This window comes from Echiichthys vipera (genome assembly GCF_963691815.1).
Source record: "Echiichthys vipera genome assembly, chromosome: 8".
NCBI classification, from domain to species: Eukaryota; Metazoa; Chordata; class Actinopteri; order Perciformes; family Trachinidae; genus Echiichthys; species Echiichthys vipera.
In genome coordinates this window covers 4,536,387-4,557,112 of record NC_139833.1, presented here as the reverse complement: position 1 = coordinate 4,557,112, position 20,726 = coordinate 4,536,387, and the positions used below count along the sequence as shown (strand labels likewise).

Below are 20,726 nucleotides of genomic sequence, written 5' to 3'. Positions count from 1 at the left end.
TGCTACTGTTGAACGGCCTTAAACTTTCCACTTCTGCAGTCGGCTCATCCTCCCTGAACGCCGGATAAAAGAAAAGAACAAATCTTCTGCTGTTGAAGTTAAGAGGGTGACTCACTGAGAAATGCTTCAAGTTTCAAGTTGAACATGATTACATGTAATTAGCGAGGAGAGGGTGCTGCTCTCAGAACAATGCATCTTCAGCTTGAGGCATTAAAAACACATGGAGTGCCTATTTAGCTGCAAGGCTTCCTCTTGTTGACGTCGGGGTAAGGTCTTGAGAGAAAATGCAAATGGTCGGTCGTGCTAGGAGAGCGTAGCAGGTGATATTTAAAAAAAAAGAAAGAAATTCATCTGCACCGTGTTTATCATTCAAAGGCCTTAAGGTCACATCCTGTCTGTGAGCAGGAGTAAAGAAGACAGTCGATGAGAGCAGTAGGAAAATAGAAATGTATTCTTTCACTTTGATTGTACATTCAGCAACACACATTAATTTACACCAGCATTCAAATGCAGAGTTTTACAGAGTGCTATCATTTGTAAAAGACGAGAAAAGAGGACATGATGATGTATCCGGGGTCCACAGATGGATTAGGATCCGTCCCGTTGAACAAGCCGAAGTAGACGACAGTGTTGGACCCAAGCTTGCTCATGTTCAGCTGAAAGAGGACAGAAACAGAAAAGATGCTTGTACACATGCTGCACTGATGACACTCAGAAAATAGATACAGACATCGATTCAGTGGCTTCTTTAAAAGCCACCATGTGTGGCATCTTATAGCAACAAAGGAAACACTTGGACACAATTCAGGCTCTCAAAAACACACAGACTGAACACATTTGCGAAACAATTGTCTCTTCTTCTTACAATCAACTTTAAAGTGTCTGTACTTGAGTACTGAAGACAAAGATGCCTCCACACAGTTCTCACCAACCACTCCCCAACTCCTAAGGTCATTTTTTTTAATCTTACACACCTGTTTAAATTATAGTAAGGCTTAAAGTTTTGCATAATTAAGGGTGTGACTGTAGGCTTCATTCGGACTAAGGTCGCACTCACACTGTCCATCCGTGCCGTCCCAAGCACGTTTCACGGCTAAAGTCTAGTTTGTTTGACCAGTGTGAGTTCAACCGTACTAGGTGCGCGCGCTTGCTGGTCCCGGCCCGTTTGGGAGAGGTGGGCTTTAGTAAAGCACGTTTGCACATGTACTACCACTAGTGTGCGCACGTGTGCGAGCCCGAGCATGAGTCCTACGGCGGTTCTGACGTCATTTTATGTGCGCCTGTTGGGACACAGAAAAAAGAAGGAGGGACCATGCGCGGACATTTCAAACAATGGCGGTGAAAGGTTCACGTTGGTGTGATGCGGAGGTGGAGTGTTTACTGCAGATTTGGTCGATGAAAAGATTCAAAAACAGTCGGCAAGACGCACAAAAACTCTGAGGTCTATGGAAAGATTTGGAAACAAAGCGACGCATCGTGATGACGTCATCAATGCGTGTGACGTGTTACGGCGTGATGACGTATAGGCAGCAAGAAGCATTCGCCGAGGCCCAGGAAGTGTGAGTACAAACGGGTCTGGGCCGCGGGGGGAGAGGGAGGGGGGACAAGTACCTTAAAGCACGGGGCACGGTACGGATGGACAGTGTGAGTGCGCCCTAAATCAGCTCCATCCATGCACCACCTCTTTGCCCAAATTTGGATTAGCTAGGATTAGGCGGCATCAGGCACTGCCAAAAAGTTGTAGTTGGTTTAAGTCCAAAGACTTAACAAATATGGATTTTAATGAAAATCTTTTGAGATTATTATTTAAGGCAACCTAAAAATGTGACCACTGTGCTGTCGTAGTTCATGCACATGCTACAGTATCTGTTCATCGTAGAGAGTCAGGCCCTGAACACTCAAAATATCAGACGTCTTTTCTTGAGCTGAACTAGTAAATCTGGGATAAAATCATTTAATCTCTACAGATGTGTGATTGTGTGAACTGTGACACAAAATGTGGCAACTGCACTAAAGATCTCATCATGAGCAACGTGCCTTTGCAGTTGTGTATTTTTCCATACACTTCTATCCTGGAGGAAATCTGATCTCAGGCCTGAGCTGCACACGACGGCTGAGAACATGAGAGGAAACAAGGACGGTGATTATATCGGGAGCCTTGAGGGTCAATAACTCACTTCAGGATAATTAGGTGCTCGTGGGCTTACTTCACTCAAATGTTTTATATCAGTGTGACCTTGATTTCAGTGCCGGGTTTTTGTAAATCTGCTGCAGGAAGAGAGGAAGAGAGGCTTTAAGACGCGTCCTCAATAACTCTGAGGGCGCACTCACACTTTCACACAAATCTTTCCATAGACCTCAGAGTTTTTGTGCGTCTTGTCGACTGTTTTTGAATCTTTTCATCGACCAAATCTGCAGTAAACACTCCACCTCCGCATCACACCAACGTGAACCTTTCGCCGCCATTGTTGTTGTTGTTAAATGTCCGCGCATGGTCCCTCCTTCTTTTTTTCTATGTCCGAACAGGCGCACAGGAAATGATGTCAGAACCACCGTAGACCTCGCGCTCGTACTTGCGCACGCTCATGCTCGTACATAAGCAAACGTGCTTTACAAAAGCCCACCTCTCCCAAACGGGACGTGGTCGGCAAACGTACCACTCCTAGGCGCGGTACGGTTGCACTCACACTGGACAAATTAACTAGACTTTAGCCGTGAAGCTCAAACTGTCAGTGGCACATTATCAATTTATACCATTGATATGGTGAACGTGTCAGCAAAGAGTTGCCTATTTATTCATCCAGAATAACAAGCAACATTCATTTGTAGTCGTGTTTCTAGCCACCTGATGAATGCTGCACTAGTTTCACCAGCTGGTCGCTAACTGTGTGTGTCTGCTGTTCGGTGTTGGTCAGGTTGTTGGCATTAAAAAGCGAGAGTAGAGCTGCGCAGAATTGCAGCTATTATAGATAAAATGAAATGGTTAAAGATTGATAATGGAAAGAGGATCAAATGATAAAGTTTGGGGACGTGGGGGCCGAACCTGTTTGGTGACATCGGTCCTCCAGGGGTCGACCTGCAGTCCATCACACCAGCCCCCTCGCCCGTACAGCCACGTGCCGTGTTCGTTGGGTACCGCGCCATCTTTCACCCGCAGAGTGCAGCCCAGAGGTGTCCCTGAATCACCAAAAAGGATGTGAAAATATGACAATCCGTGCAAGGAATTACCCTTTAAATCAGTGGCTCAATGTGCAGTCCTCAGGCAGAGTTATTGATAAGCAGATCAGGAGAATATTCAATAACGTTTACGGGTTACAGCTGCTCAAATGTGAGGATCTTTCTTGGAATTATCGGTTTTGTAAACACTTTGAAAGGAGCCGTTCTGCATTAAATACCTTTACTTTTGATACCTAAAAGTATTACCAACGAAATAAAGTTATCTCCTTTACTACTTATACAATTATTATGATACTTCTAGGATTGTTTTGTCAGCAAATTCAATTCAATTCAATTTTATTCACAGTGCCAAATCATAACAAAAGTTATCCCATGACACTTTACATACAGAGTAGGTCAAGACCAAACTCTATGACTCATTTATGATTTACAGAGACCCAACATGTCACACTATCTTTAATAAAAGTAGTAATAATTATTATAGTTATTATATGTAGTGTCAATCTAGCAGTTTCGTGCACACAGTGGCGATAAAACCTTCCCTTTAACAGGCGGGAACGCCGAACAGACCCAGCTCTATGGAGGACGGCCATCTGTCTTGACCAGATCATTCCTTCGCACGTTTCTCACCTGCAGAATCAAATGTGAGCGTGTTGTTGAAAACCCCGTTGATCAAGAAGTGGTGGGAGGTGACGCAAAACTCCCCACAGTGGTTGTCATCGTAGCCGTGGGCGGTGATGACGGCGTACAGCTCCACCTGAGAGCACACAGACACAGCTGCTGACGGAACAGGAAGCTCTGTGAATGACCACAGCGAGGAGCTGCGTCAGATCCGTTACCTTCCTGCTCGATGGCGGTACGGAGACTTTGATGGGATGGTATCTCTTGTTGTATCTTTTGTCAAAGGTCCCTCCGCTGTACAGTGGCATCACTCTGAAGGGATGCAGCTTCTCTACTCTGTAATCTGCAAACACAAAGGGGCCGTGTAGCTAATGGAAACGTTTGCATGGTAATTACTCGACAAAATAAAAGCGCTGGCAGAAATATTCACATCTTTTAATTGAAGAAACGTAGTGATACCAAAAGTACGAGCATCCAATAGCACAACAAATAAAATAACTCATTATGCAGAACAGCTCAGTTCAGAATACTATATATTATATTATTGGATCATAATTATTGATGCATTAATGAACAGATCACTTTGATGTGACAGCTGGTAAAAGGTGAGGCTTAGAATTCACTAAAATCGTATCTTAACCTATAATATTACACCATAATTTCATTCATTCATTCATCTTCAACCGCTTGTCCCTGTCAGGGTCGCGGGGGGGCTGGAGCCGATCCCAGCTGACATCGGGCGTGAGGCGGGGTTCACCCTGGACAGGACGCCAGTCTATCACAGGACACATAGAGACGACCAGAGACAGACAACCATTCACACCTACGGGTGATTTAGAGTCATCAATGAACCGAACACCTGCACGTCTTTGGACTGTGGGAGGAAACCGGAGAACCCGGAGAAAACCCACGCAGACACGGGGAGAACATGCAAACTCCACACAGAAGGGCCCAGGCCGGGATGAGAACCTGAAACCTTCTCGCTGTGAGGCAACAGTACTATCCTTTATACCTCCGTGTAGCCCTACACCATAATTTATTTTGTATTATTACTCTGAATCTGCAAAGTAACAAGTGACTAATGTTGTTAAAAACATTCCTATAATTTCAATTTTCTGTCTGTTCTTTGAGATTGTTGTGTTGACAAAAAATATGTGAATATGTGCAAATATACAATAGCTGCAGAAAACTATAAAGCACATAGTGGCATGTCTGAAGAAAGTCTCCTCAACCGTCCTCTGCGTCGTCATCCAGACGCCGTCATTTTCCTTTTGAAAAGAAAACGAAGTCGAAGCATTTCCTGGAACTAAAGGCTTCATCTTGGGTCCGGGTGTTTCCAGTAAGTATTTAAAGACAGACTGTTCCTTCCTGCTCTCAAAAAGATCCTCTCAGTGGGAGGAAAGGGACAGAAAAATGCTCTGGGATGATTTTGACTTCAGTCATGGCCGAGGTTTCAGAACAAGGGAGCAAACAGACGGCACTGTGATGAACATGGTGTTAGCTCCGTGCTGCAGCTGCTGAAATGCTGCTTTCAATCAGAAAAAAGGTGAAAAACATCGTAGTTGATCTGTTTAACACTTCAGAGCTGAGCTTCCTGATATGACACTTTACTTAGTTTTGGTCATGCAACTGAATTCATACACATTTAAATCAATTTAATTAAATAAATGAGGTACGCTCGTCGTTGATGCACTGACATTTATGTGACACAATGAACTGTTACACCTGTGCAATGACACTTCCTGCTGAGGGCGGTTATGGATATAAAACGGCTGTAAGGGTATCCGTCATTTTATATCCCAACAGTAATTTTTATATTACTGTTGTAAATCTGATATTTTTAGACAGATAGATAGATAGATGGATAGATAGATAGATGGTTATACCTGTATTTATATTGCTTTATATTTCTGTTATTCCAAATACATGTTATCTGTAAAATATTGACGTTGTAAAATACGAGGAGCTCTTTTCCAAAACACTATAAATCCATTTGAATAGTTTTCAGGAAAATTAAATTTTTTACCCAAACTCACACATTTGGTTAATATTCATTAATCTCGTCAAAATGGTTTTTATTGGCTCAGTCTGAACATGTTGAACGAACGGATGAAACAAAAAACTCTCCCGCTTCAGAGCGCCGCCATGTTGGATCGCATAGGACGCTCACTGAATTCTGATTGGTCGAGAGGACGTATCGCATTTAGGCTAAAAATAGGTTTGGCGCTGGTTGCGGTTTGGAAAGGAACTGCATCTTGAGACCATTTTAAACAAGGAAATATAGCGATTTGGCATTGGGTTGCTGGTTCGAGTCCCTGTGTGGACCATGAATGTAGCGTTGACTGGTGGCTGGAAAGGTGCCAGTTCATCTCCTGGGCACTGCCGAGGTGCTGTTGAGCAAGGCACCGAACCCCCAACTGCTCGGGGCGCCGGTCACTGGCAGCCCCCTCCATTAATTGCATGTATAGGTCCCGTCTGTGCATGTGTGTATTTCGGGCCTGTGTGTGTGTGTGTGTGGAAAATGAAAAAATAGAGTGGATAAAGGAATTCTTCTTCTTCTTTACATTTTGGCAAACTAACTTCCTAATGTTTTCACCGGCGTGCACCCGTCTCTTTCACCTGGAGCGGTGCTGTGGTGCCCCACTAACCTACCTGTCCTACACACTCACAAAAGCACATTGAGTGCTTTCTAATGTGGCCTCGGTGTAACGACGGGTTTATACCTGTCTGATTGCTGACGCTGAATCTCAGGTTGAGGGAGACGATCCACGGCATCGCCCAAGGCGGCGTCTTCATGGTGAGGGTGCATCTGTTTCTGTCCAGCAGGGGGATCAGAGGGGACACGTCTGTCAGCCAGCGCCCAGTTCCTCTGCCAAAATATCAGTCATATAAAGTCATATCACACATATCAAATAAGACAAAGACACATTTGAGTCCGTATGTGGCTGGGGTATCAGAGAAACTCAGGAGGATCTTCAACAAACACTGCGTCCCTGTGTGTTTCAAACCCAGTGACACACTCAGACAGAGACTAGTACATCCCAAGGACAGAACACCACACACCCACAAAAGCCATCTGGTTCATGCTGTTTAATGCAACGAGGAATGCAAAGATCTCTACATTTGAGAAACAAAACAACCACTGCATAAACGCAGGAGAGCTAACTCCTCAGGCCTGGACTCTGCGGTCCACTTACACCTCAAGGAGAAAGCCCACTCCTCTGATGACAACAATGTTCAAATCCTGGACAGAGAGGACAGATGGTTTGAAAGAGGAGTAAAAGAAGCAATCTATGCAAAAGTAGAGAAACCATCGCTAAACAGAGAGGGAGGTCTGAGACACCACTTAACTCCAGTTTACAATGCTGCCCTTTCATCCCTTCCCAGGTGATTCAACAATCCAACCTCAAAGAACAACTGTTCACACACGGCCTCCTGTGACTCCAACGACTGTCGTTAAGACTCAATAGAGCACTAACGAAGTCCAAACCTACTTCACACCAACGACTGTCCTTTTTCAAATTCTAGGGCGCACTCACACTGTCTATCCGTACCGTGCCGAAACAGGTTTTACGGGTAAAGTCTAGTTCATTTGACCAGTGTGAGTGCAACCACACCGCACCTAGCTGCAGCCAGCTGGCCGTCCACGGCCCTTTGAGAGAGGTGGGCCTTTGTAAAGCATGTGCGCCTGTTCGGACATAGAAAAAAGAAGGAGGGACCATGCGCGGACACTTAAAACAATGGCGGCGAAAGGTTCAAAAAACAGTTGTTCTGTGATGCGGAGGTGGAGTGTTTACTGCAGAATTGGTCGATGAAAATATTCAAAAACAGTCGATAAGACGCACAAAAACTCCAAGGTCTACGGAAAGATTTGTAAACAAAGCCACGCATCGCGATGACGTCATCAATGCGTGTGACGTGTTACGGCGTGATGACGTATGGACAGCAAGAAGCATTCGCCGAGGCCCAGGTAGTGTGAGTGCAAACGGGCCTGGAGGGGGGGACAAGGACCCTAAAGCACGGGGCACGGGACGGGCCGACAGTGTGAGTGCGCCCCTAGTTCACAGTAGCCAGGCTGCAGCTCTCGTGCTCAATACTGGATTTAATTTTGGGGGAAATAGGGTCCAGGTTAAAAAAAGCCGAATTTCCTCTGTAATTTACTAGTGTGTAGAATTTTTTGTCCAAAAGAAAGCAGCAAAACTGACTTTGCAATGTCTTAGATTTTCATTTTAATCCTCTCTAAAGCCTCACATTTAAACAGATGAGGTGTGGTTTTTCAGAATTTTAAAAATACCCACATGAAGCACATTATCGATGTACCTATTCCACAAAAGCTGCGGATTATTGATATGAATAGTAATAATTATGATCGTCTTTTGTATTTGTCCTATCAGAGAGCTTTTTAAAAACATCTTACCTGCGGAAGGCCGTGATCCACCGGCCCAGCTCCATGTTACAGTACGGACCGAGAGGGTCGCAGCAAACAAACAGCTGCACTGTGTGATCCCAGTGGGCGCAGGACGAGTCTCTCCTGCCGGGACACGACAGGGACGCATCCAGCTGCAGCGTGTCAAACTTTGACAGGGCTGCAGAGACACATAAGGGACACATGTTGGTATCAGTAAAATGCTGGTGTTCCACTCGGGCAGCAGTGAGAGTTCACACTGATGCTCTAATACTGACTATCTTTACCTCTGCACGCTAATGTTGTTATTCAGAACAGGGTTAGCTGTCCTTAATGGATGCTTTGGATGGAAGTGTCCCACAAAATGGATTATATCATCAAGGTTAGACCTGTTTGCTAGTCCTCTCATACCTCAGGTGCACAAAAAGACTTTGAGAAACCTGCAATAAACCTTTCCTCAAAAGAATTTCAGTCCAAAGCAACTGGACTTGGTTATTTGTCAGGAAGACGTTTCACCTCTCATCCAAGAGGCTTCATCAGTTCATGTACACATCTGACCGGACTGGACCAGGACCAGGACCAGGCTGGGACTGGACCAGGACAAGGACCAGGACCAGGCTGGGACTGGACCAACTAACTGGTGTGGAGATCCAGGTATTTAACCTCTCACAAGGGCGATGATGTCACTGGAACCCTTTGTGCTCCAAGTGCCAACGACCGTCGTTAGAGTGGCAGTCGTTTGAATCTCCACACCAGTTAGTTGGACCAATCCCGGCCTGGTCCAGTCCCAGCCTGGTCAGATGCGTACATGAACTGGTCCTGGTCCAGTACCAGCCTGGTCAGATGCGTACATGAACTGGTCCTGGTCCAGTCCCAGCCTGGTCCTGGTCCTGGTCCAGTCCCAGCCTGGTCAGATGCGTACATGAACTGATGAAGCCTCTTGGATGAGAGGTGAAACGTCTTCCTAGACAAATAACCAAGTCCAGTTGCTTTTGACTGAAATTGCTTTGAGGAGAACGACGACCTGGACACATGAGAACATTAACAGGCTCCTGCAATAAACTTCCTCTGCATCTTCCTCTTTATGGTTTCCCTACTACTGAACACAATCGCACACTTTGTCTTAAAGCTGCAAACCTAAAACGTAACATCAGTCACACACGTATTGCAGATGAAGTTACCTAAGGGCAGGTCGACGGTGGCCACCGCTCCTTTCTCCCCCTGCATTTGGACTTTGTCAAAAACAGACACGACCTTTGCAGGACTTTGGAGTTTGGTTTGCAGATCTGCATAGAAATCAAACCTGGAGACAAGAGAAATGCAGACACACACTCCTCTCACACAGTATTTGTATTCTTTAGATCTCGATATCATCAGAAGATATTTATATCAAAGACCAATCGTATGGGCGCACATGTTTTCTGATATGAAAACCTTTTTACAGAACATATAATGCAGAAAATTAAGCTTGGGGTGATTTAGAAACGGTGTCATATAGCTATTTATTTTATTTTTATTTTATTATTCTTTATTAAAATGATAAGCATGTAACTGATACTGAACATACAGTAGTATTTATTTATTTACTTTTATTTTATTATTCTTTATTAAAATATTAAGCATGTAACTGATACTGAATGTACAGTAGTATTTAAGTATTTATTTTAATTTTAATTTTATTATTCTTTATTAAAATATTAAGAATTTAACTGATACTGAACATACAGTAGTATTTAAGTATTTATTTTTATTTTATTTTATTGTTGTTTATTAAAACATTTAGCATTTAAATGATACTGAACATACAGCAGTATTTAAGTATTTATTTTTATTTTATTCTTTATTAAAATCTTTGTTCAGTATCAGTTAAATGCCCAACATTTTAATAAACAGCAGTATTTAAAAATTGGTAATTGTAAATTGTTGGTAAAGCGACTGAATGATACTGAACGTGTTTATTTAGTTATTTTATTCTTATTTTTTTTGTTGTTGGGCCCAAACACACGTCATACTCAAAAATGTAAAAAACAGTGTGTATACATTTTAAATTAGGAAATAAAAACATACATTTATCTCAAGAAATCTGAAGTTAAATCAGTGTTGCACACCTGAGAAACATTTCCTGACTGTAGTTTGTACCGTTTTTAACTGTATAATGATGTTTGTCTATAATTTAACTCTTAAACTCGGTGTGGAAGGACAGTGTGAGTGCGCCCTCAGGGCTTTAGGGTCCTTGTCCCCCCCTCCAGGCCCGTTTGTACTCACACTACCTGGGCCTCGGAGAATGCTTCTTGCTGCCTATACGTCATCACGCCGTAACACGTCACACGCATTGATGACGTCATCGCGATGCGTGGCTTTGTTTACAAATCTTTCCATAGACCTCAGAGTTTTTGTGCATCTTGTCGACTGTTTTTGATGATTTTCATCGACCAAATCTGCAGTAAACACTCCACCTCCGCATCACACCAACGTGAACCTTTCACCGCCATTGTTGTTGTTGTTGTTAAATGTCACAAACGGTCCGGCCCTCTATTTTCTATGTCCCAACAGGCGCACATAAATTACGTCAGCACGTTCGTGTTCGTACATGTGCAAACGCGCTCTACAAAAGCCCACCTCTCTCAGACGGGCCGTGGACGGCCAGCTGGCCGCAGTTATGCGCGGAGCAGTTGCACCCACACTGGTCAAACGCACTAGGCTGTACCCGAAAAACCTGTTTTGGCCCGGTGCGTCCTCAAAGTTCACCAGCCTGATTATTGAGCTCTGTGTTAGGAGACATTCACCGTATCATCTGGAGTGCAGATCTCATTCTGAATAAATAAAACAAACTCTTCTGCGTCCTCACCACTGCGCCTGCCAGTTGATGAAGCTGAACGAGGGGTAAATGAACCAGCCCATCTCCGCCAGCGCCCCCTGATGGTCGATGCTGAAGAAGAAGTTGGGAGACGGAGTGTGTTGGAAGGAGACGAACACCGGCTGTCCAAACCTACAACACAAAGTCACAAGTATCAGACCACAGCGGGGGGAAAAAGACTCCAATTTATACAAGATGGTAAAAAATACAACAATTTACAGTGATTTTAATGAGCTTTTAAAAACAGAGACAGTGATCGATGACGTCCAGGAGAGAACCTGAGCTGACCAGGGGAGCAGCTTCGTTAGAGAGGCAGCAAACAGACTTTAGAGCAGGGGTGTCAAAGTGATCCAGTAAAGCAGGGGTCTGCAACCTTTACTATCAAAAGAGCCATTTTGCCTCTTCCACCAGATACAATTTGTCTTGAGCCGCAAAACAGATTTGATGTCACAGCTTATAAAGGTTTATATAAAGTTACTGTTGACAGTTTATTCCTATTATTACCTGTCCTAAAAAATGTTGTTTGGTTATTTCTCACCACATATCGAGCAAACAGGTAATCAAAGCAAATGAATATGTCCACGCAGCACTATTTACCTACAAAGTTTTTTTGGGGGGATTTATCCGCGGCTAGCAAACCAGTCTGGGTCGCTAACTCCAGATTAGCCACCTGAAGGGAGAGGCGCTGGACTGTAGACCGAGGATGTGACGCATATTTTAGTTACACGTAATATTTTGGAAAAAATCACCTTGAACTCTAAGATAACAGGTGCTCCCTTGTCCACTGTCCAAAAAAGGCGTTATTTACACGTTGGCAAAGCTACAGGGAGCCACTTAAAAGGGGCTAAAGAGCCGCATACGGCCCAAGAGCCGCGGGTTGCAGACCCCTGCAGTAAAGGGCCGCTGTGGCTGCATGTTTTCATTCCAACCAAGCAAAAACACACCTCATGCAATCACCTGAATCGCCTTCACACAGTTGATTTGTTGGATCAGGTGTGTTCTTGCTTGGTGAATGAATGAATGAAAACCTGCATCCACATCGACCCTTTCCTGCATCACTTTGACACCCCTGCTTTAGAGAATCGCTCCTTTTAACCTTCAAAGTGTTCAGTTAATCTGTGTACGAGGATGTTAATCGTCGAAGCGAGGAGGCTTTTAATCCTCCAGGTCAGTGTGTCTTACCGGAGCGCCTGAGCGACCGAACCCTCCAGGTGCACCATAGCAGCGGGGATGCCCAGCGTCGTCGTGTTGCATTCATCTCCGGCACAGTTCATGTCCTGGATCGGATTACCGGGCAGAGCGTAGACGAGGACGCCGGACGCGTTGGATTTGACCATGCTCTCCACCTGCAGGGGCGATCAATGATTAGATGATTATGTTAAAGTCAAAACTTCCTTCTGGTTTAAAAACAACGTTCGGAGACAAAAGAGAAAAAGAGAAAGCAGTAAAATGAGTTGTCATTTTACTGCTTTTGACTGAGATTGCTTTGGGGATAACGACGACCTGGACAAATGAGAACATTCACAGGCTTATTCCCACAACTAAGTAACATTTTCAGTATCAATCCTTCTGTTGGTTATTCTTTCGATTAAACAGATTCATAAAAGACCCAGGACCAGGTGGAGAGGTTATATCTCCACACTGGCCTGGGAACGCCTCAGGATCCCCCAGTTAGAGCTGGTTAATGTGGCCCGGGAAAGGGAAGTTTGGGGTCCCCCTGCTAAAGCTGCTGCCCCCGAGACCCGACCCCGGATAAGAGGCTGAAGATGAGATGAGATGAGATGAGAGGATAATTTAGCAAATAAAATGTAAGAAAACAGATTCTAAAACAAAGAAATATAAAACAAAGAAAAACTGCAAATTTCAACAAGGGATTATTTGCCTTTTTTATTGATTAATTAGCTTATTAACGGTTTAATCAGTTATGAAAATTGGTGGCAGGAGGAACTAGAGATAAAACCACGTCCTAAAACCAGTAAATCAGTAAACTATTCATATTCCAGATTTCCCATTATATTTCTCCTCTTGTTGTTTTTGCTGGTTTATGAAAATATGTCTGTGTCACATCGGGAGGAGTGAAGGTTTTATTTGTATTTTGTGAAAATAATTTATCGTGTAGTAGGTTAGGTAACTTATAACGAGCGAGATTAAATGTGCTGAGAAAATTAGTATGTCTAAATCTACAGATGTATGTATGTGTGTATTAATTTAAGTGATTGATGGAGGACAAATGACAAGGATTGTGCATCTTTGTGCACAAGAAAAAACAAACTCTAAAACTGCAGACTCTAAACTGCATATGAACACACCATTCACACAAAGTGCCGTGTAAAATTGAGTATGTAGCATGTTCCAACTGCATAATATGTGGATTTTCTCTATGTGAGAAATGCCTGGATGTATACTAGATTAGCAGGATTTTCAAAGTAAGAGTCTTTACTCAACCGCCCCCGGAAATGCATTGCCTCTCTTCAGACTGTCCAATAACTGGCTGTTTAAAAAATGAACCAGTTGATGGTACAGTTGTGTTGATCTCTCGTATATTTATGTACTTTACTGAACGTCAGTGACCTTTACGACCGGGAGGCGACAGTCTGAGCATGAAGCTCATCGACATTATCATTAACAGACCTTGGTGAAGAATGAGCAGTTGCCCTCGGACACCCAGGCCACAGCACCGGCCACCGAGGGCGAAGGTTCACACCCATCGCCTGCATCCATCAGCTGATAGGACCTGTGATCCCAGCGTGCCATGAGCCAATCAGCCCTGGCGTCCAGTCTCTTGATGATTATAGGCATCTTCCACCCTGTGAGGACACAAACGTCCATCAACCCACTTCCAATTTACAGTGTTACATATAACTGTGGAAAAAGATATACACCAAATATGTTAATAATTCACTGGGTGAAGCCGATAGCAAGCCTGGACATCCAGACCCACACCTGGAAAGACGTAGGGTCTGGCAATGAGCGATAGATTCAATTCAGTTTTCAATTCAATTTTATTTACAGTGCCAAATCATGACAAAAGTTATCTCAGGACACTTTACAGCAGGGATGTCAAAGTCAAATACATCAGAGGGACAAAAAACAGGCGGCCCACTTGCAGCGCTGCAGAGAGTTTGCGGGCTACCGTTGCATTGTGGGTAATGTAGTTTTGGTGCGTGAAAAACACCAGCAGGCGACTGTGGCGTGCGGGCCGGTTCTAATACTAATCAAATATCATCCCGGGGGCCAAGATCATTAATTTGCGGGCCGGATCTGGCCCGCGGGCCTTGACTTTGACACCCATGCTTTACAGAGTAGGTATAGACAACACTCTATGACTTTAGATCTATCACTATACCCTTAATTCTGGGAATAAAGTTTAATATTTAAATGTTCCAGGCACGTCCAGCTGGGAGGAGGCCTCGGGGAAGACCCAGGACCAGGTGGAGAGATTAGATCTCCACACTGGCCTGGGAACGCCTCAGGATCCCCCAGTTAGAGCTGGTTAATGTGGCCCGGGAAAGGGAAGTTTGGGGTCCCCTGCTAAAGCTGCTGCCCCCGCGACCTGACCCCAGATAAGAGGCTGAAGATGAGATGAGATTTAAATAAACAGAATCCAAATCAAAGAATTTGCCTTAATGGCCACAGAAAATCAAACAAGTGCTACAAGTTAAGAAAACGAGCTGCATGGTGTTTAAATGAAGTGGGTGGAGTGTGCACAATACTCACAGGGAGCGTGTTCAAAGTGTAAAGAATATACACAATAAAGATTTGTGTTCATGCAACAGAAGACAGACGATAGATGAAGACGTAACGTTGATAATAAATACACCCTTTGGAGCTTTCCGCCTGTGATACGACTGCTTGTTATCAGAGCTACAGGTGGGGATCAGGACTTTTCAGCTCCTTTTAGAAATGCCAGCATGGTTTTTTCTGACGGTTGCACATCGCAAAACATTTATTACATTATTTCACACTCGTGGAGCGCTGCAGGAAACTTGCAACAGGACTCATGAAGAGAGAGAAACGGTCCGAAGCACGCCATTAAGGGAAGATTTAGCAGATTTTTTCTTTGACTCTTTGACTAAAAAAAGCAAAATAACAACAAAAGCTGTACAAATATTCTCTCATTTATCAGAATTATTAATTAATTAAAACTCATAAATTCCCATCCCGACCTACAGGAGTGGAGCTGCAGCGTAAGTGCACACCAGCCGGGCTGAGTCACACATAAATGGTTATTTCATAAATGCTCTTAAATGCAAAATGTCACCAAAAAACCTCCCTTTTTACAGGAAAAGAAGGGATTTTTATTGTAAAAATATAAAGCAAAAAATTGTTTATTTTTGGAAACCTAAAAGGGAAGTTATTGCCAGTTAGTCTCGTGGTTTAGGGGGAAAGACACGTGAAGAAAATGTGTCTGAAGCAGCTTAAATATCACTGAATCTACTGTATCGACCCATTACGTCGTGAAGAGACGCGGCTCTTACCCTTGGATTTGAAAGCGGCCTGGGAGAAGACGCAGTGGCGCCCCTGGCAGCGCCAGTAGTAGAGCACGTTGGGGATCCAGTTACCCAGAGCGAAGACGGGCACCGGGGAGAAGTGCAGCCGGGACAGAACCTCCTTACGACTGCAGGAACATGCAGACGGTCAAAGGGGTTACTGATATTCTGGGTTGTACTCATAGATTAATGCATTATTATTTATGAATCAACACCAATATTTATGATTATGAGGCACATTTTGAAAGCAGGACTTTCACTTGTAACAGAATATTTCTACAGTAGCATTTCTTCTTCCACCACTGTTCATTTATCAGCTTTATCAGGGGACACGTTTCTGCTGAATCACTACTTTTACTGTGATGCTTTGAGCACATTAAGCTGAAAACCCCTCTGTACGTTTACTTAGGTAACATTTTCAAAGCTGTTTTTTTAATCTGTTAACATTATTGTGTTGCTACTTTCACTAAAGTAAAGAGTCTGAGTCCCTGTAGTCTGTAGGTGAAGTTATCAGGTCTCTGACTCATAAGAAAATGCTAAAATGAAAATGCAATAACACTCCATTATAAGGAAAAGTCCTGTGATCAACGTCTCACTCACATAAAGGTACAGAAATACGCAGCGGTGCAGCGGTTGCTGGTTCAATACTATCGTTCGTCGTCTTTCACAGGAATTTTATTGTGATTAAATCATATATCAAGATATTGTGATGCACAATTACGTCATTTAAATTGATAACAAGCACAATCCAGTTCACATCCAATCTGATGTGAATTATGTTGGGTTTTTTTTACTGTTTCTAGCTTTTTTTAACTGTTAATTATTTTTTTATTTTTACTGTTTTTAGCTTTTCTTTTAAACTGTTAATTATTTTTTTTTTTTTTGCTGTTTGTAACTTTTAATTATTAATTTTTTTAACTGTTTTAGCTTTTTAACTGCTAAGTATTATTTTATGGGACTGTTTTAAGCTTTTTTTAACTTAATTATTATTTTTTTTTAACTGTTTTAGCTTTTTAACTGTTAATTACTTTATTTCTTTTACTGTTTTTAACTGAACTGTTAATTATTATTTTTTGAGACTGTTTTTATCTTTATTTAACTGTAATTTATTTTTACTGTTTTTATCTTTTTTTAACTGTTGAGCATTTTTTTGTACTATTCTTTATCTTTATTAACTGTTAAGTATTATTTTATAGGACTGTTTTTAGCTTTTTTAACTTAAATATTATTCTTTTTTAACTGTTTTAGCTTTTTAACTGTTAATTACTTTATTTCTTTTACTGTTTTTAACTGTTAATTATTATTTTTTGGGACTGTTTTATCTTTATTTAACTGTTGTTTTTTTTTAACTGTTTTAATCTTTTTTTAACTGTTGATTGTTTATTTATATTTACTGTTTTTAGCTTTTCTTTTAAACTTTTAATTTTTTATTTTTTTTTGCTGTTTGTAACTTTTAATTATTAATTGTTTTAAACTGTTTTAGCTTTTTAACTGTTAAGTATTATTTTATGGGACTGTTTTTAGCTTTTTTACCTTAATTATTATTATTTTTTAACTGTTTTAGCTTTTTAACTGTTAATTACTTTATTTCTTTTACTGTTTTTAACTGTTAATTATTATTTTTTGGGACTGTTTTATCTTTATTTAACTGTTGTTTTTTTTTAACTGTTTTAATCTTTTTTTAACTGTTAATCATTTTTTTGTACTACTCTTTATCATTTTTTAACTGTTAAGTATTATTTTATAGGACTGTTTTTAGTTTAACTGTTAATTGTTATTTCTTTTTTTACTGATTTTAGCTTTTTTAAACTTAATAATTTTTTAACTGTTTTTAACTTTTTGACTACTTTTTTATAACTGTTTTAGCTTTTTTAAACTGTTAATTATCTATTTTTTTATAACTGTTTTAGCTTTTTTAAACTGTTAATTATCTATTTTTTATAACTGTTTTAGCTTTTTTTAAACTGTTAATTTTTGGAGTTTTTTTGACTATCATTTTTTAACTGTTAAGTATTATTTTATAGGACTGTTTTTAGCTTTTTTTAAATTAATTCTTTTTATAACTGTTTTTAACTTGTTTAACTGTTACTTTATTTATACACACACACACACACACACGTATGACTGGGTTTTTTAGCTTTTTGTTTTTCACTGTGTGTACAGGCACTGTCCCCTTTTGCTGCTGTAAGACTGTAAAACTGTGGGATTAATAAATAATAATCATTTTATTTTATTTTAGTAGAAGTTAATAAAGTGTCAGCAAATGGAAAAACTCAAGTGAACCACAGAAGTTTAGTAAATGTTTACTTTGCTGAACATTAACTTATTCTTAAACACCAGTGGACCGGACTGCATGTCAGCACTTTGCCCTAAACCGGTGTCTCCTCTCCGGTCACCTGCGCAGGGCGACCCGCTGCAGCTGCTCCCTCATCCACAGCGCGTCACTGACCGCAGAGTCGTCCAGGGACAGGAAGAGCACCTGGGTGCTGTCGGGCAGCTCCTCCACCAGGCTGCTCAGGGACGCCTCGGAGCTCCACATGCACTCCAGGAACGCGGACTTGTTGGAGAAGGCGTGGATGATGACGGGTCCCCGCGGAGCACCGCCGGGCTGGAAGGAGAACTCCCCATCCAGAGTCGGGACAGTGAACGCGTCCGCGGGGTCCCCTGGCTCCGGGCCGTCGTGTGTGGAGGTTTTACTGGACCTCAAGGCGACCGCGCTGTCTCGGGACTCACATGTCGCCGCATCCCCGATCACTTTCGGTTTCCCTGCAGCTTCACTCACGCGAGCGGCCAAAACAACCGCAAAGAACCACAGCGACGAGGACTTTGAACGCAGCAGAGTCATTCTACCTGCTCACGGCGAGAGACCGTGAACTCACCACACACCGCCGGATCCTTATTTTACAGAAGTTTTGTTAATTTAAAAGGTTTTGAGTGGCTGGCAAACTGTCTTTAAGCCATTGTTAGTGACGTGTTTCCCTTCATCTACAGACTTTTGATTGGAGGCGGGTGGCGCAGCTGTCTACGGTGGCCTCAGAGGGACAGACGGCCTTAAAAGCGCAAGCGAGCAATGGGTTGCTCGGAAACGGGATTTTCATTGGTCACCATGGATACGGAATATTCAAATTAGGGGAAAATCTTTATTTATTATGTAAATAAAACAGAAAACAACGACAACAACAACAGTAATAATAATTATAATAATAAAATGAATGATGATAATAATAATAATAATAATAATAATAATAATAATAATAATAATAATAAATAATAATAATAATAATAATAATAATAATAATAATAATATAGCAAGCAAAAAAAACAGAAAAAATGGAAAAACATTTAAAAAATCAATTCACTTATTCGAAAAGGAGTGGAAATAAATATAATTTATTTAATCCCACCCCTTCTCCATAGTTAAAAGTATGTAATTATTTAAAGTATATATAATAAATATAATTTGTAATCTATTAATCTCCCCTCATCTTTTACCTTTAATGCCATGGCTAAATATAATGTATTAGGAAGTGGCAGGAAATCATGATTATTTATTTATACTATTGTATTTATGTGGCAGAATAATCATGCAGTAATTACACAATCATCTGACAACTCAGTATGCTAACTGTAAATTAGCATAGAGCTAAATTACTATTTCTCGTGAGACTTGAAGATTTCTGATGATGTGTTTACCTGTGAATTCCTGTTTTTTCTATTTTTTTAATTTCTTTTTTTACAATAGCTTTTTTGAGGGAAAGCCACTGAGTAGCTTTAGTTTACTTTAATTCGGTGATTTATGAATTCATACTATATTATACTTTAAACTACATTTATTCAGCAGGTGGTCTTTTCTTTGTTCCTTCACAGATGCAGGGGTTAGAAATGAAAGAGTCACACCAGCAAAAAAAGAATACAAAAAACAACAAATACAGCTAGATTTCTATATAGAACAATACGCAAGACAAAATATAAATAGTAGGCACATTATATAAAATACAGACATAGAAATATCAATGAAAATGAGTTCATAAAGTGGGATAATTTGGAACACCATTTGATTATTTGCCTTACACAATGATCTGAAGACTTCTTCCATCGTTGGATACTAAACATATCCATGTTGTAGTGTATCCAACAACAGTCTTTTTTATTAAAGAACATACACCTCTTATTTTGAAAAACCTTGTTCTCATTTGTCACTTGAATCGGACATTATTGTGATTGTATCTTGAGTCCAGCGTCCTGTTTATCAGATCATCTATTCAAGTATTTTAAAGAAGTCCACTATAATCTTTCCCTTGTCTGAGTGCATGAAACAGATACTTATTATGACATATGTCAAAATGAAACCCTGTGACTCACACAATAATTGCTGGAGACGAGAATCTATCCACAGCCTCCAGCCCAGCTGTGCGTAAAAGCCCGTGTGCGCAACAGCAGCTTATGGATCCCCGTGGCGCACGCACCCTCAGGGAGGACGCGCCGTCTTTCTCTCCATCAGCACCTCAAATAGTTCAGCAGCGAGTCGTGGACTACCTGAACACACTCACACACACTCACACACACACACAGACACACTATATTATCTTAATATTATCTGCAATACAGGCGAAAGTCATTTTTACGCATTTGGCATTTGGGTGAAATTACGCACGATGGTGCTCGTCAAACCTGTTCTAATAGTAACGCTGCTTCTGACAAATGCTTGCTGTCAAGAGATGGATGACGACCACTGGAGAGAAGACTTTGAAGAGGTATGATTTATCAAACTTATTCTCATTTGTGAATTTATTAGCATCATTTAAAACAAACTATTTCTATATCAGCGTTTATAGAGGATTTTTAAATGGAAGGTTTCACAGAAACACAAAATAACTTCAGATGTTTTCTTTATTTAACTGCAGCTTAAATTAAATAGTCGTGTAATATGAAGACATAATGCAGCAATAATTGATCTTTCTTGTTGTATTATTTTGTCTCATACAAGGAGAAATGGCCAAACTCTGACACAATCCAAGATCTTTTAGTGAGAATGAGCAGAAAACCAGGACCACGCCAATATTACGGACTCATGGGGAAGAAAGACTCCGGTAGGGATTTAATACAAATGTACAGAAACATCCTTTACTGGTGTTTAGACTTCAGGTCTGATTTTATTTATTTTCTCTCCAAACAG

At 41.3% G+C, this 20,726-nt stretch overlaps 1 protein-coding gene across 1 annotated transcript; it reads right to left on the bottom strand.

Moving 5' to 3' along the window:
- Positions 1–502: 502 nt before the first annotated feature.
- On the bottom strand, positions 503–18,503 carry LOC310949981 (uncharacterized protein). Its single transcript, XM_083917621.1, has 12 exons — positions 17,947–18,503; positions 15,539–15,678; positions 13,692–13,867; positions 12,243–12,406; positions 11,052–11,192; positions 9,385–9,506; positions 8,216–8,384; positions 6,522–6,667; positions 4,017–4,141; positions 3,808–3,934; positions 3,044–3,177; positions 503–656 (listed from the first exon to the last, which is right to left on the bottom strand). Exons 1-12 carry the CDS (start codon positions 18,393–18,395, stop codon positions 531–533), a joined length of 2,019 nt encoding a protein of 672 aa, XP_083773747.1. The 5' UTR covers positions 18,396–18,503; the 3' UTR covers positions 503–530.
- Positions 18,504–20,726: the final 2,223 nt, after the last annotated feature.